Source organism: Oncorhynchus kisutch, linkage group LG6 (genome assembly GCF_002021735.2).
Source record: "Oncorhynchus kisutch isolate 150728-3 linkage group LG6, Okis_V2, whole genome shotgun sequence".
NCBI lineage: Eukaryota > Metazoa > Chordata > Actinopteri > Salmoniformes > Salmonidae > Oncorhynchus > Oncorhynchus kisutch.
In genome coordinates, this window is record NC_034179.2 from 71,477,464 (window position 1) to 71,493,455 (window position 15,992).

General features: G+C 44.0%; 1 protein-coding gene across 1 annotated transcript; it reads left to right on the forward strand.

The window, feature by feature from the left end:
- The first annotated feature begins 1,534 nt into the window (after positions 1–1,534).
- On the forward strand, positions 1,535–9,563 carry LOC109888170 (beta-1,3-N-acetylglucosaminyltransferase lunatic fringe). Its single transcript, XM_031827358.1, has 7 exons — positions 1,535–2,111; positions 6,542–6,590; positions 6,870–6,972; positions 7,075–7,228; positions 7,357–7,608; positions 7,719–7,804; positions 7,950–9,563. The coding sequence occupies exons 1-7, from the start codon at positions 1,680–1,682 to the stop codon at positions 8,014–8,016; spliced, it is 1,143 nt and encodes a 380-aa protein (XP_031683218.1). The 5' UTR covers positions 1,535–1,679; the 3' UTR covers positions 8,017–9,563.
- Positions 9,564–15,992: the final 6,429 nt, after the last annotated feature.

The following is a 15,992-nucleotide window of genomic DNA, read 5'->3' on the forward strand; positions in this document are numbered from 1 at the left end:
TATTCTTAATATGACTTCAAAGCTAACCCCTATAACCAAAAGATGATTTCACACGATTCACATGCTTTTTCACATCAAACAGTTTTTTAAATTTAGTAACATGAGATTATAATTTTCATCCAATAGTTTGCTTGGTCCATTGGCCATTATCTGGTCTGAGACTGAGACTGGTGGGAGTGAGTGTGGGTATTCAGACCTGTCACTGCCAGCTGCATGGCAGTCGGTCTGCTGGAACTCATGTCAAGTCTAGGGGTCAGCCACCCCACTGGTTGAGAGACAGAATTTAAATAACAAGGGCTGAGGAATTGCCAACTGTTTAAAGCCCTTACATGGTCAATGCAGAATAATTGCATTTGCTTGGCTGGAGAACAAGCTGTCCACACTTGGCAGAATTTGAATGAGTTCACAAAGAATTTCAATGAGGAGTCCAACTTTTTATATCTGAGAGACATTTGTAAGACGTTGAACGTAGCCAAATGTTACAGAATCCACCGATTCTAAATGGAAGTTTCCAATGGTAGGCCTAATCAATCATTGTAAACTCCTAATCCTGCTCTGTAACCAAACTAAAAAAATGTTTCATTCACAAGGATGTTTGTATAAGTGGCCTAAATATAGTCCAGATGTATTCAGTTAGGCACCATCTCTTGTAGATTGTGAGGCTCAGATGTTCTTCCCACAAATGGGCCAACTAAAGCCAGATAGGTTTGTTAATTATTCAAGCCTAGTTCAAAAATGCTTACTCTTCACCATCACCAGCTGCAGACAAGGTGCTAACTGAAAACATGAACAATGTCCACCTGCTGCTTTCTTAGAGCAAATATTTCCCTCTTATCTGTAACTGTCATGGACTTCCCTGATAAGGAAAACCTTAGGATCTGCTGCCATATTTCTTTTTTATTTGACCTGTATTTAACTAGGCAAGTCAGTTAAGAACCAATTCTTATTTTCAATGACGGCCTAGGAACAGTGGTTAACTGCCTGTTCAGGGTTCAGGGGCAGAACAACAGATTTATAACTTGTCAGCTCGGGGATTTGAACTTGCAACCTTTTTATCCTCCAGATAATAATACTTCTTTATTCAAATGTATATGTCACATGCTCACACAGCATCATATTTGATGTTCTATTTACCAAATTACTATAAAGGCCAACTTATAGTAGATTCAAGAACAAGCAAAGTGCCTATAGAAAATAGCTGTAGGCTAAGCAGAATGTGAAAACTTTGGCGGGCAAGGAATTCAAAAGTAACAAGGGGCTTAAAATAATTTATTTCTCACACACACACACACACACACACACACACACACACACACACACACACACACACACACACACACACACACACACACACACACACACACACACACACACACACACACACACACACACACGCCTCATATCGTGGGCGTGTCTACGATTTAGATCTGCCCGGGGGGAGAGTCTTTTCTCACAATATAGCGCAATGGCACATTACAGACCGCCCATGAGGCGTGGCTAGCTTGAAGGGTAGGTTATAAAGTTGGGCTAGGACAAAATTGCATTGTATTACAATAATGCAGACGCACGGGACGGCTGTTTGATTTCTTTGTTCTATCTGGAGAGAATTACTATATGGACTTTCAATTTAGGTTATTCTCAGTATACGACTACATATTGTAGTTTTGAAATATATCAACATGTCGAAAAGTTATGGTAAGAAAACGGTTGTTTCTATAACCAGTGGACTATTCACCTGTCTTATGTTGCTCTTGGTAGTCGCGCAGCATCAAAGAGTTCAGGTAGATGAGGTTCCAAACCAGAGAGAGATGGGGACGCGCTCACTCCAGAGCATGGACACCTTGGCTACGGACGAAGTGAAGGCTGTTCAGCAACAGGTCAACTCGGAGGTGCAGACGAAAAAAGGATTCTCTGCGTATTTTTCCAAGTTGACCCGGGGACGGAGAGAGGCGGACAAGCCTGCAGGATCCGCTCAGTCAGCGACAGATGCGTCCCCCGCAGAGGACATCAGTGCAGATGACATCTTCATCGCTGTCAAGACCACAAAGAAGTTCCATCAGTCTCGACTGAATCTCCTTCTGGATACCTGGATCTCTAGAAACATGCAGCAGGTAAGCCAACAATACTACATTATTATCAGAAGAATATGGTTAATTTGAAATCTTCCATGGACATAACCTAGAATAAAACAATCACATATTTCCACTAGGTTTCTTTTAGTAGGCTTAGGCTAGGCAATTTACCACAATGCTTTTACAAAAAACCTAATATTCTCCCATAAAATATGCTTTACAACAAGCCACCAATGAGAGTTAAGTGTTACGGCTGACCCACTCAAACATATTTTCCACTCATGTCAGGTGAAATGGTTGATAACTGTTTGATCCTGAACTGTCCATGTTACCCTCTTAGTTGTGCAGAGTTCCTTAGGCTCTGTCACTTTTTATTCTGCCTTGAGTGATGCCCCTGAGAACATAGGGAGCAGTTTCAAGCCTTTGCACCCCCCTCATTTCCCCTCTCTTTCACCCCCTCTTTTGGGAGTCCCTGTGAATGCCCTGGTGCAATGTATGTCTCACAGCAGCAGCTCCAGTGCTGTCCCCTTTCCAGGGCTAACAAAGCGTCTTTCTGAAGGGGGGAAGAAAGCTTTCCCAGCCCCCTTGTCTCAGCCGACCCCATGGAAACGTGGGAGCTGAGTCTGGGTCCAGCAGCCAAGGGATGGGAAAACTGGGGGGGCTTCGTTAAGGGGATGCTTGGGACAAAGGGGTGCATCTATAGGGAAGTTTGTGCTGGGAGTAGCACGCTGAGTATGAAAATGCAGCCCTGAGAACCAAGCTGTTTTCGACTGGTGCACAAAGGCACTCACAGCCATAGTCGAGAGGAAACAGAGGCTAGTCATAGTGATTTTATCCACTACCCAGAGTTGTCACGCAATCACACATTCTTTATCCACCTTCTTTTGAGAACTCTTCTCTCTACCCAAGCCAAACCCCACTCTGTTTTGGGTGTTTTGAAGGTTAGTCATGGCAACACTGTCTCTCTTTGTATGCAGAGGAAGTGGGGTGAGAAAATGGAACTTTGAACACATAAGATGCATCACATGATCAAATACAGTAGCCCATTCAAAAAACTCTCTCCAAAAACTTCCTCCATTCCATAATGGTCTGTGGTGAGTTTACTACATCCGATATAGGGGAACGATACATGGGAAGTCTATCTGACATCTGTCCTAGCCCCCCCCCCCCCTACTTCAGGAGAGGTTTATGCTCAGTAAGATGGGCTGTCAATAGAGGTTGGGGAGTAGCAGTTTACATGGACATTGAGTGTGTTGTGCTTACTGTAGTGGATGATGTAAGTCAACTCTCTCTCTCTCTCTCTCTCTGAGATGGGTTAACTGCAGGGTTTAATCAGGCAGCTGGTGGGATCCAGTGCAGGCATAAAGGACAGCCTGGGCCCACAATACAAATGGGAGTTCCTGGAGGAAGCCTGACAGGTGGCCAGAAATTAGCGAACAAAGGATGGTTCTAATGCCAGTCATAGGAATCAGGTCATTCCCAGCACATATGGACATCTGCACACAGGCTATATGATAATGCTCAATTGATGAACACCTGTGGAGCTCAGCTGACTGAATCCAGTTGATCATGTCTGTAGCTGGTGTCTGTAGCTGGTAGAGATATCATGGCATTCTGCCAGCAGGTGAGGCCTGACTAGAACTGTAAACTGGGCAGATCAGAGCCCTGATTTGTATTTCCAGCACAGGAGATACACTTTTTCTGTTTGCTTAATTCCTTAAGCCAACAGATGTGCTATCAGATAATGTTTACATGTAAATAGAGGGTAGATCCAATCTGTGATTACCATGATAGAATTGTGCCTGTGGCTTACTGTGTCTGGCAGAATAATATATCCAATTTAGTATTATGGTCAGAAGTTTGTTTTTTATTACATCAAATGAAATAAATGATTGGGGGGGGGGGGGGTGATTTGATTCAAAGAATAGTTGGTGTAGTGAAAGGCCCATTTTTTTGTGAGTCATAAGTTCGTGAGTAAGCAAAAGTACTGTGACATAATATGATAAATACCATTTTGTATTTTTTTTTATTAGTTTTTTACAACTTGTTATTATGCATGGGGTTGTTCAAATAGTAAGCCGTTGTTTCCGGTGTTTCAGCAGATTTCCCCCCTGGAACAATGCAGCTTCCCTCGTGAGTGAGCCTCACAACAATGAGAGAACAAACTGTGCAGCAACAGCGTTTTCTGGCTTGTAGTACTTTGGGCTCTGCAGTACATAACTAGCTACAAAACACAGGTCGAAATCTAGCTCTAAACTACACATCAATGGGCATTATAAGGGTTTTGACTTTGGTTGTGTCTGGACAGAACAGCTGGTAGCCTGGCACTGGCAGTGACATCATAGTGGTTTGATATGCATTCCATTTTTAATTGAAATTATACTAATTCGCCAGCACTCCCAAAACGAGCGTCTGTACGTCTGGCAGTTCTGAAGAAGACTTGGCTCCATTGTTGAGTTAATCAAATAGCCTTTCACAGTATGAAGGAATGAGTCTGAATATCCAGCTGGTCAGAGAGTGGGAAAGTGTCATTGTGTGTCTGTAGGTGGCCTGTTCTCTGTCCTGTACTGTAATCCACACTCCAGTGACTTTAGTGCTGTGCTAAAGGCTAAAGGGAAGGGAGAACGCGACATGGTTGAGTGAGGGGGGGTGGAGTACGTGGTTGTTGATGGAGGGAGATGTGTGGCGGGGAGTGCAGTCCGTGCCCTTCCTTCCCGGGGATCTTGAGACAGCCAGCCAGGCACCATGCTCTGCTCAGACTGGGCTGTGCCAGGCCTTTCTTTGGTGGGGAGGAATGCAGTCGTCGTCGTCGCCCCCCCATCATAAAAAAAAACTACGGGTTATTCTCCTCACAGGGCAGGACTTGTTATTTATGAAATTATGGGGGTGAATTAATTAGTATTCCAGTGACTTCTTTAATGTTTCAGTTAAGACAAAAGCCATTTAGCCCTTTGGAGACTTCTCTTTAGTTAACTGCTGCAGCTGTATGCAAATACCAGCAAACATAGTTAGAATTTACCCAGTGGAGGACTTTACCCAGCATGAAAACACCCGGCATTGTTCTATTGAAGAGGTACAGTGTATGGGGTGGTGAGAGAGGGGGTGAACGGGGGATGGGTAGAAGCTTGAAGTGGGGGTGAATGACCACACACAGATTTGGATTTACTAATCAGCAGTGAGACCCCCCCCCCCCCCCCCCCCCCCCCATCAGCCCCACTCGACCCCTGTCTGTCAGTACCCAGGTCGCGCTGGCAGCTGCCTCAGTGATTAGGCTGTCCATTCAGCGGGACTTAAAGCAAACAGCGCCAGCCTCTGATCCCTTTATCAGTGAAACCACCACCCTTCCTTAAACAAACACAGGCCCAGGGCCTTGCAGCATCCATCGCACAACATCTGCTCCCTGTTTGTTGTGCAAACCAATCAGATAAATCTTTGGCACCGATGGCAGATAGTACTGAACTGTAGAAATGGGAGGGGAGTTATTAGAAAAGTGAATGTCTTTGCCTTATCGCCCTCTGGCATGAACTTAGCCAGCCCCACTGTTAAGATACAGATCTCAGATGGCTGTTGCTGCTCAACAGTCAGTGGCAGAAAGCAATTAGTGGAAATGTGGGGTTGGTTCAGTTGTCATAAACTGTTGGGAGGTCGCGAGCAGCGAGAAAGGGAAGGAGGGAGTGGGGCTGAGTGGGCGCTGCTACCTGGCGTGTTGGGGCACGCTGCGGATATAAGGCAGGTGCTGTCTCACAAGAGGGGAAGAGTAAACGGGCAATGGCAGACACACACACACACAGGCAACGGCAGACACAAACAGGCCATGGGGGCCCTTTCATCAGCCCTGTCTGACTGACTGAGGGCTGCCTGGCACCTGCTAAACACTACCCACCATAAAACAACTCCTAATCCCTACCTGCTCTTTTAAGTGTGCCACTGAGGCTGCCTTTTGTTGTTAACTAAACACTAGCCTGCAGTATTCTAACCTTGACAGCATTATTCTTTGGCTGCTAAGACCTTACTGTGTGTCACACAGGTGGTGCAGAAATTATCATATCTGAATGATGGCCATCGATTTCTATTTCTAGTCAACATGTTGGAGATAGGGAGTGGGTACAGATCCAGAATGGAATTGGGTCTTAATGGTGTTGGGGGTCAGTGGTGTCGAGATGGTTGCCTCCCTCTTTGTTCTATGTCTGGGATACTTTTGGGGGGGCTGCACAGTTGCCATGGAGAGAGGGGAACCTTGCATAAGAGGCCTTTATTAGAGTGGGGCTTGTTTAACTCCATGTGTTCTCCACATGCATAAACGACTGCTGATGGATGGTCATCACACTGAATTCGATGTATGGTGAACAAGGACATCTGTAGTTTGGACTCCAGTTGATTCTTGTGCCACCACATGTTCTGTAAGGGGCTTTGATTTCATGGATTTCCACTCCCACAACGTGATCTGATGTATTTTGCCTCCTTTTCAGACATACATCTTCACAGACGGAGACGATGAGGAGCTGAAGAAGAAAGTTGGTGAGTTATGGATTTTTTAGAAGCATTTTAGTTCTCATTTTATATTTATCTTAACCTGAACAGTAGCTGGAATTAGTTTATCATTAAACGTCCAGATTTGATAGCGAGAAACCAAGCCCCTATTTTAATCCCCATGGAATGTGTTGCTTTGAGTGCATGTAGTCTTAGTGGCAGATGGCGTTAAGGCTCTAACAGTGCTATAGTTACAATTACTTGCATTAACTAGCTAGTAAGGTACTAGTTTGTAACTCACTATCTCCTCCCTCATTGTTCCTACAGGGAGTCACGCCATCAACACCAACTGTTCAGCAGCACACAGCCGCCAAGCTCTATCCTGCAAGATGGCTGTGGAGTACGACAAGTTCATTGAGTCTGGGAAAAAGTAAGTGATGAATTTACCCAGGCTGTAATCATTCTAGATTTGATAGTGATTATTGTTCTAATTGAAATATTGTAACGCTTTAACAATGTTTTCCCCTCTTAGGTGGTTTTGTCACGTGGATGATGATAACTACGTTAACATGAGGACTCTGGTGAAGCTGCTGTCCCACTACCCCCACACCCAGGACATGTACATTGGCAAGCCCAGCCTGGACCGGCCCATCGAGGCCACAGAGAGGCTAGGAGACAACAAGATGGTAGGTGCACTTAGCCCTCCTGGCCTATGATAACTTTTCAATTGGTTATTAAAAGTTTGAGATGCTTCAGAAAGGTTGCATAACAACAACTTAACATGCTCGTTGTCTTTTTTTTCTTCTTCTTCCAGAGACCAGTAAACTTCTGGTTTGCTACTGGGGGAGCCGGCTTCTGTGTGAGTCAAGGCCTGGCTTTGAAGATGAGCCCATGGGCCAGTGGCGGCCATTTTATGAACACGGCAGAGAAGATTCGTCTACCTGACGACTGCACCATCGGCTACATCATTGAGTCGGTGCTGGGGGTGCCTCTGACCCGCAGTAACTTTTTCCACTCCCATCTGGAGAACCTGCAACAGGTGTCCAGATCTGAACTTCACAAACAGGTGAGATGTGAACGTGTGTCCATCTGTCGTTTCACTGTGAGAATAGAGTTACATTATTTATCTGAACTTATTGGGCAGGGGTGCTAATTTCTTGTATTTGCTTATTCCAGATCACATTGAGTTATGGAATGTTTGAGAACAAGAGGAACATCATCAATATGAAAGGGGCTTTCCCTGTGGAGGAAGACCCATCAAGGTGAGACATTACACTCTGCATGACTACTAATACACAAATGGCGATCCTACTCTACTTGAACTATCTTGACTGTAAAGAGGGTATATCTTTTTTTTCTCTGTTAATCTAACCTCCATGTCTCTTTCTCTCTCTCCTTGTGTTCCAGGTTTAAGTCTGTGCACTGTTTGCTGTACCCAGACACCCCTTGGTGTCCGCTTCAGGTTGCCTACTAGGTGACCGGCTCCTTTGGTATCCTCGTCCCCGCCGTGCCTCGGTATCTGAAAGGCTGGTGGGGACCCGTGTTTGGTATCGGACTGTGATGTCACTGTATTTTTGTTTCAGTGGCACACGGACTCTGATAGTTTTACTGGGCTGCTGTGCGGCCCACCTTGGGACATTTCCTTCCTGTGTGGTGTCTTGGTTCCTCCCCTGGCATAGGGGCAGAGGAGCCAGGCAGGCACTTAGTGGGAAGGAGCTTAAAGCATTATGGCTTTGCAGGCAATCAGTGCGTTGTGTTTTAAATGTTGCTTGTAATTGTATTTGCAATTCTTATAGAATGTACTACTTATGTATCCAAGCCTTTTGCCAGCTTTACGTGATTAATTTGTTGAATTTCCGTTGAATTGTTTGCTTAATTGTTCAATTTCTTTTAGTTTCTTCTGGGTTTTGGAAGCCATTCAAGGTGATCCTTTTAGGTTCTATAGAAATAATCAGACGGTCAGAATGTCTGAGATTGTGGAGGAAATGGTTTTCATTTTGGCATTTTTGGTTGTGGTTTATTTTTTTTCATTTCAGAAGACTCCGGACAAAAACTATAATCTGAAGATATTTTGGTGCTTTTTGTTAATGATTTGTCAGTGTTATTACTAATATGATTTGAGCTGGCAGAAGGCAGTTTTCCAAATGTGCCGTCAGGTTATAAAATCTGAGGTATATCAGGAATAAGCACTTTTCCCCTTATTGATAGTTTTTAATGAATGAGTTGACAGAATTGACGTCCTTAGATATGTTTCACAGCTGTGTCAAAACCAACGGATGTAATGACATAACCCCAAAAGATCAATATCTCTAGATTTGATTGTATTTAATAACATTCCTTGCATTTGATAGAATCAGGGAAAATAATATATAGCAAAGATATTGATTTTTTTTTTTCTTCTGTTACAATCAACTGTTGATTTGTTTGGAAGATGGTCTTGTTTAAAAATTGCACAGCTGGGTTTGAAATTAACTTTTGCTTGCTCTTGTGAAGTAGCTAAATGACCTCCAACTCTTCCACTGAGAGTTTATATTGACCTTCTTTAGATGACCATCAACACATGTAATACTCTCTGATACGTTTTGCACAAAATGGATTGATGGAGAGTCGTGTACACTAGTGTAACTTATTCCTCAGTGAATATGCGGGTTGGTTTGGTATTGAGCTTTGCAAGAGCAACACCAGTGTTTACACACAGGTGTTCTTCCTCTGTAAATGACCCATATTGGGTAGGATTGTACATGTTCATGATAAAGCAGTATTTGTGTACTGTGCCTTTTTGGTTGAAATGCTAAATGTGTATATTGAGGATTAGAATGTAAATGATTTTGACGACCTGGACATGTTTTTTTACTGCTTGTTGTAACTGCGCTAAAGGGCTGTTATTTATCCTCCAGTGTCTGGATGGTTCTGTTTGCTTCTCAGGGATTTTGATCAAATCCTGATGTTATTACCATAGGAACCCGTGTGGTGCCTGAACATGACGCTTTGAAATAAAGTTGGATAACCGCTGAGAAACAATCTTTGTTTTGTGTTTTTTTTTTCTATTACATTCCATTCATAGCATGAGATTACAGATCTCCTTCTACATAAAGGCTAGAATGGAATAAACCATCCTTGTATTTTACAGATGGTGTTTGTGTGTGAACGAAATATCAGCTTATTCAATCACGTCATTATTTAGAAGGGATGACATGGGGTGTCATAACTTGCCATGATTTGATATGTAACCGTCAGAGGGCACACCCAGGCATGATGATTTAAAAACTATCAATGTGAACTCTGTCATCTCTCACAACCATGCCAAAGAAAAGGCCGAAATGGTAATGCCCAAATGCTTATGTACTCTGTCTAAAGCTCTGTGCTTGTCTCACTAAAGCATTTAGGCAAACAACCTCTCCCAGTGAGTCTGAATGTTGGCTGAGGCCCAGGGTGTAAATTATAATGCTAATTGGAAGCACTTAAAAGCCACAACTCCAACTTTATTTATTAGTCTACCACACTGGGTATGGGAAAGGACCTTGTTGCAATCGAAAGGATTGCGAGAAAATAAACAAACCGCAGTTCTCCATGTGTCACAATCCTAATTCCACTGAAGTTGTGATCAGATGTGACATTTCTGTGTGTCTGACAGACCGAGCCACTGCTTTTCTTCAGACATTAGAATTCTATGCCAAGATGGAGGAAATCATTCATCCTACAGTGACAGAGAGCCTTGGGAAAACAGTTTGGCAATGATGAATTGTGGGTAAAGCATTGTGTATCCCATATTGTAACCCTCTTACTGTAAATAAACAGTAGTCCTGCCTGATCTGAAGGATACTAGACCCAACAACGTCCATCACTCAACCAATGCAGTCTCACCTGTAGCAAAGTGCAGAAAAGCTGAGAAGTTTTCATCCCTCTAGGTTTAGAAACGACTGACCAAGGTAACGTTTCTGTAACCCTGTGTGTCAGACCAGACTTTAGAGCCAAAGCTGTAGGAGATGACATTACACTTCAATTCAGGATTTGTTATTCATATAAAAACCTTTGTTTTTCTAAGTGAAAGATCAAACGGCTCTCGGTGCCGAAGAAGACATGTTATTACGAAGACACATCTGCGACTTACCACTTAATTGTACAAGAGTTTATGTACTTTAGCCATTGTTATGCTGTTCACATGGGTCCAGTGCCAGTCAAGAACCCCTTCCTTCCTCTGGGTTAGTCAGGATACAGTTCTACCCAACCAATAGCCACTGGTTAAATGGATATGGTTACTTGAGTGATGGCTTTAACACGCCTGTGTCATATAATACATTTCACCCTCAGTTCAAACCTCCATAAATATTGGAGGGTCAGTTATCATTTCATGTGTCACTGGAGAGGAGAGAACAGAGAGAGAGAGCTTGATGACAGATGTCTGTTTGAAACTGAGCTTCAGACACATTAAGGGCCTGTAACTTTTCCCACTACATATCACCAAGCCAAGCTATGATTATGGCTTTGTGGTCTGGATGTTTTCTCTGGTAATTTGTCTCACATGCTCAGCTTCACTGACGGGTCCTTCATCCCTTCACATTAAATGTTTTCTAAATGAACAAATGACTGTAAATGCAAAGTGGGTGAGTGAAAAGATTGAAATGCTTTGAGAGATAAGCTACAGTCCCACTGAATGGAAGTCCTGAGTGTATGAGACAGACAACCTTAGACGTGTAGTTACAGACACAACAGTAGGTGACAGATGACAAACAGAAAGACATGTAACTGGTGAGAGGGTTATCAGAGAGCAACAACAGGATGCTACAGGCCTGTAACCTCATCTCTTCTGGTGACTAGACAATGTTGAAACAGAACCGTGGTGGGGGGTGGGGGTGGGGGGGATGATGTGCCTCATCCTGTTATCACTGATAAAGATTTTAGGAACCAAACCAGTCCACTATCCAAATTCCGTTTTTTAAATGATGAATTGTCTGCATAGTGGATGTTGTTTCTCCACACACTGATGCCAGTCGACACTCGATCTCCAGTCTTCCTTGTGTTAGCTTCTCCAGAATTGTGTCAGTCAAACTGTCTGCCCTCACCCTCGCCATACTTGTGGCTTTAACCCTGGGCGTCAGTCATCAGGAATAGCTGATGTATCTAGACTCTGTCTGTCTGCTCTGCCACCCTTTTAATGACAGTTCTGAGAACTCCCATGTGGCAGTTGACATGAATTCAGAAGTACTTTAAACACACACAGACTTAAAGGTTTTCTATTTGTTTTGACTGGTTCCCCTCCACTTCAGACGCTACAGACTGTCTGAGTTCCGCCTTTTCCCAGACGGTCCATTTAATGGGTGCTTCCTGTCTAAAAAAGCTCCCAATCTACTTGAGAACGTGTAGGCCAATAATAGAGCGAGTAGGATTCCAAACATTACAACTATAACTATATTTAAATCATGAAATCCCCCCCCAAAAAATTTGCAATGTAAACACCAGAACAACTGGTGCCTTGATAATGAAACATGAAAGCAAACCTGTTAAACACTCCTGAGGTAAGATAGTTGCATTGTGACTCACTCTGACTCATTTGGTGGACACATTCAACAGTTAATCCAACTATCATTTTATCTACAGAGAAGTGTCAGAGATGGCTATAGACGGTGATGATCTGGAACTGTCTGTATCCTGCTGATAAGACACTTTAACACCTCGGAGAATCTATAGCCTCATAGGTGTTACATCTCGCACCTCACTGCTTGCTGTTGGTTCAGATGTGTCAAAGTACACATGAAAAGTCTGTTTTATTAGGGAGGTCTGCCTTGTTTTCATTCAGACCCACTGGGCACACACTGGTTGAGTCAATGCTGTTTCCACATTTCAATTCAATTTAAAAAACATTTGTTTTATTAAACCTTTATTTAACTAGGCAAGTCTGTTAAGAACAAATTCTTATTTACAATGACTGCCTACACTGTCCAAACCCGGACGACGCTGGGACAATGGTGCGCCGCCCTATGGGACTCCCAATCACGGCTGGTTGTGTTACAGCCTCGAAATTACATTGAACCAATGTGGAATAGACGATGAATTGACGTCTGTACCCAGTGGGTATTATCTACATTTATGTGTGAATTAATAAACGACTGTCTGACAATGGAATGGCAGTGGGGCAGTGGTGGTGTGGATTAGGAAACTCCTGCAGTGATGTTCATGGTGAATCCTGGCATAAGGCTCAAATCTGGCGAGGTATGGAAGGCGTCGTTGGAACAACTGCCAGGAGACAAACATTCCACAGTGCGCCGGGGATTGCGGAGACGCTAGTGACTCGCACGCTGTCACCATGGCTTTCCCCTGCAGATCACCCACCCAGACAGTCTCCAATTAACAGCCCACGGTGTCTGTAGGATTAGGAGTGGCTGGAGTGGCAGGACGGTTCTGTATAGCCCCACTGGGAGGGAGCACTCACAGCAACTGGCTGGGGGCTTAATCCGCTTTCTCAAAATTTACTCAAAAACTGGGAAGGCTGTCTTTACCATAATCCAGGTGTCACATATCTCTAGAAGTGAAGGCTCGATTGAACTACAGAGTGGCTATTATTTGTGAAGACAGTGTCCTTGAACAGACTATAGTGAAGATCCAGCCTTAAGAGGAGTGCTGCAGACTCCACCCAGACCGATCCATCTATATACCGTAGCCTATTGAAAGGTAAGGGACCTTCTACAGTGTCCCACAGCAGGTAAAACAGTCCCTGTGTGTTCAGCCAATAGCTTGATCTCCCCCATCCATCCCACACCGACTCAGAAAGGCTGTGCCTGTAACTCATGATTATTGAATTATTTGATCTGAGTGCTGGGAAATTAATTCCTGCTGGCACAAGCTGTAATTGAATTATCCATCAACAAACACTTTCCATGACATTGAATCATTTGAATTATCTGAAAACATCCACTTATTTCAAGACATGAAAGGCTGTTCCGCCTATTCCTCACTCATATACCATTGCTGCCCTAGGCCCAAAGTACTTTCCTACACTTAAAGAAACATACACTGAGTATATAAAACATTAGGAACGTTTCCTCTTTCCATGACATAGACTGACCAGGTGAATCCAGATGAAAGCTACAATCCCTTGTTGATGTCATTTGTTAAATCCACTTCAATGAGTGTAGATGAAGGGGAGGAGACAGGTTAAAGAAGGATTGTGCCATTCAGAGAGTGAAATTTCAAGACAAAAGATTTAAGTGCCTTAGAATGGGGAATGGTAGTAGGTGCCAGGCGCATCAGCCTGTGTCAAGAACTGCAACGCTGCTGGGTTTTTACCACACTCAACATGTGTATTTCCCGTGTGTGTCATGAATGGTCCCCCAACCAAAGGACATCCAGCAAACTTGACACAACTGTGGGAAGCATTGGAGTCAACATGGGCCAGCATCCGAGGGAGAAACGAGGGAGAAACGCTAACTCCATTATACTTGGGGAACAAGGATTAGCTCATGAAGTCAGTACTTTATGCCCTGGGGTTTAACTCTTCCCACTCCAGTGTTCTACAGTGATAACATTGGCACCTGCAGGGCTGTTGAGTGACGCTTGGGCTCTCACCCTCTGCGTTAACATCATAACAGTAATAGCAGAGATCATCAGTATTTCAAACCATGCTACTCTCAGATATGCAAATATCACCGTCAGCTCTTACACCCCAGGTTGTGTCGCGTAAAAGACATGCTGGATGTTGGGGAGATGAAGACTGACCATCTTTACCAGCTGAACACTAGGTTGACACGCCTAGAATAATTTGACCCCCATTACAACACATTCTGAAATGTACACAAGGAAGGAGGCCTGTTCTTACTGTATAACACCAAAGAGATCATCAACAGAGATACGCAAGAAAGGTTGAGTTGATAGTGGAGGCAACAAAATAGAACATTTCCTTTACACGTGTAGGGAAACAGTCCTAACTTAGGGACTCGAGCACACATTGAACTGAAGAAGTCTGGTTTCTTGTGTAAGTGTCTTAGGGGTGTGCGAGACACAAGCTTTTGCATGGAATGCAAATCTGGATGCAAATGAATTCTCTGGACAGACAGCACCTTCCCCAGGCCTCTCCCCCGGCAGACACTCAAGAGAGATATATGACTCCAAGCTACGAGTGTTGACTGAAGCTTGATTACTGCCATGTATGCCTCATGAGATTTTCAGTTTAAATACAGTATATTACAGCTATTGCATAATGCTGTTTATTCATAACCTATACCAAATCCCACTAATACATCTGTGATCTAGGATTACTGTTATAGGTGTGCCACACTTCAAATGGGGTTCAGTTCAATCATTCCATATATTAGACCTAAGAGCCAACCAGCAACCAACCAACAACAAGAGAATCGTCACCACAGAAGAAGACCTGTTCTTTGTAGCGATATAGAAGTCTCCCTGCTTTCTAACACAATAGCTCGTTCTGTAAATGCCATTTCCAGCTATTAATGCTTCTACAGGTGGAATGTGGCCACATTCACGGCAAGTGTGGCAAACGAATGTGAAAATGTACCTTGTTAAACCAGAGGTGGTGGAAAAACATTGGTTCAAGGCATTAGTTTTGCCCAGGAGGCAAGACGCCCCTCAAAGCCTAGGAATGAAAAGGGATACGGTTTAGATCAATGTTTAAAGTAGGAGAGGGAGGGGATTTGCTCGAGAAGTTAACTACCCTGCACCAATACCAATGATTGCTTTTGAAATGACTGGGTTTCCACACAGCCATGGAATAAAAGGTTAGGGAGTGGGTAACAGAGTAGCTCCAGCGATCCCTCATTCCCCCCTCCTGGTGTGTGTGGGATGTGAGTAACACAGACACCCACCCCCCCCCCAGGATACAGCTGCCCCTCTCTTTTGAGTCCAGCCACAAAGGAGGGACAAGCAACACGCCCTGTCTCCTTGACTCCCAGGCCCTCCCATGACTCCAACTACAATGTGCCTGGTAGGACGTCCCTCCAGTCAAAGATGCCCAGAGACCTGCATTCACTGCTCTCTGCCTGGCTCAGTCCCACAGGACACTACTGTACATTGTGTTAAAAAAGGGTGGCTCAGAATACACTGAGACATCCTCTAGAATTAGACTTTTCTAATTCTAGCTAAAAGGGATGACAACTTAGAGAGGCATCTACACTAATAGTCTTCTTCCGTCTGGTCTGTCACGCAGCTGCTCGGAGTCCTAGAGAGATAGCTGGGGTTAGAATCCTCCAGAGAGAGAGCTGTGCTAGTGTAGGAGCATCTGGCTGTGCGCCCAGGCCCGACTCAGGAAGTGTCTGTTGGGGGTCAGAGGGCCCTGGCACCATCTCGCCCCGCTCCGCTATTCAGCCCTCCACCTCAATGCATTAGCAATGCATTCCTCCAATCCAACAATGGAGAGTAATTCAATTTCCTCAAGAGTAAGACTGTGTGAAATTTCATTAGCGCGCCCCTTCTCGCTGAATACATTTCCGGTGCATT

Coding starts and splice junctions, on each gene's coding strand:
- LOC109888170 (XM_031827358.1), top strand. CDS start 1,680: ATGTCGAAAAGTTATGGTAAGAAAACGGTTGTTTCTATAACCAGTGGA. Junction 2,112..6,541: donor TCTCTAGAAACATGCAGCAG/GTAAGCCAACAA, acceptor CCTCCTTTTCAG/ACATACATCTTCACAGACGG. Junction 7,229..7,356: donor GGCTAGGAGACAACAAGATG/GTAGGTGCACTT, acceptor TTCTTCTTCCAG/AGACCAGTAAACTTCTGGTT.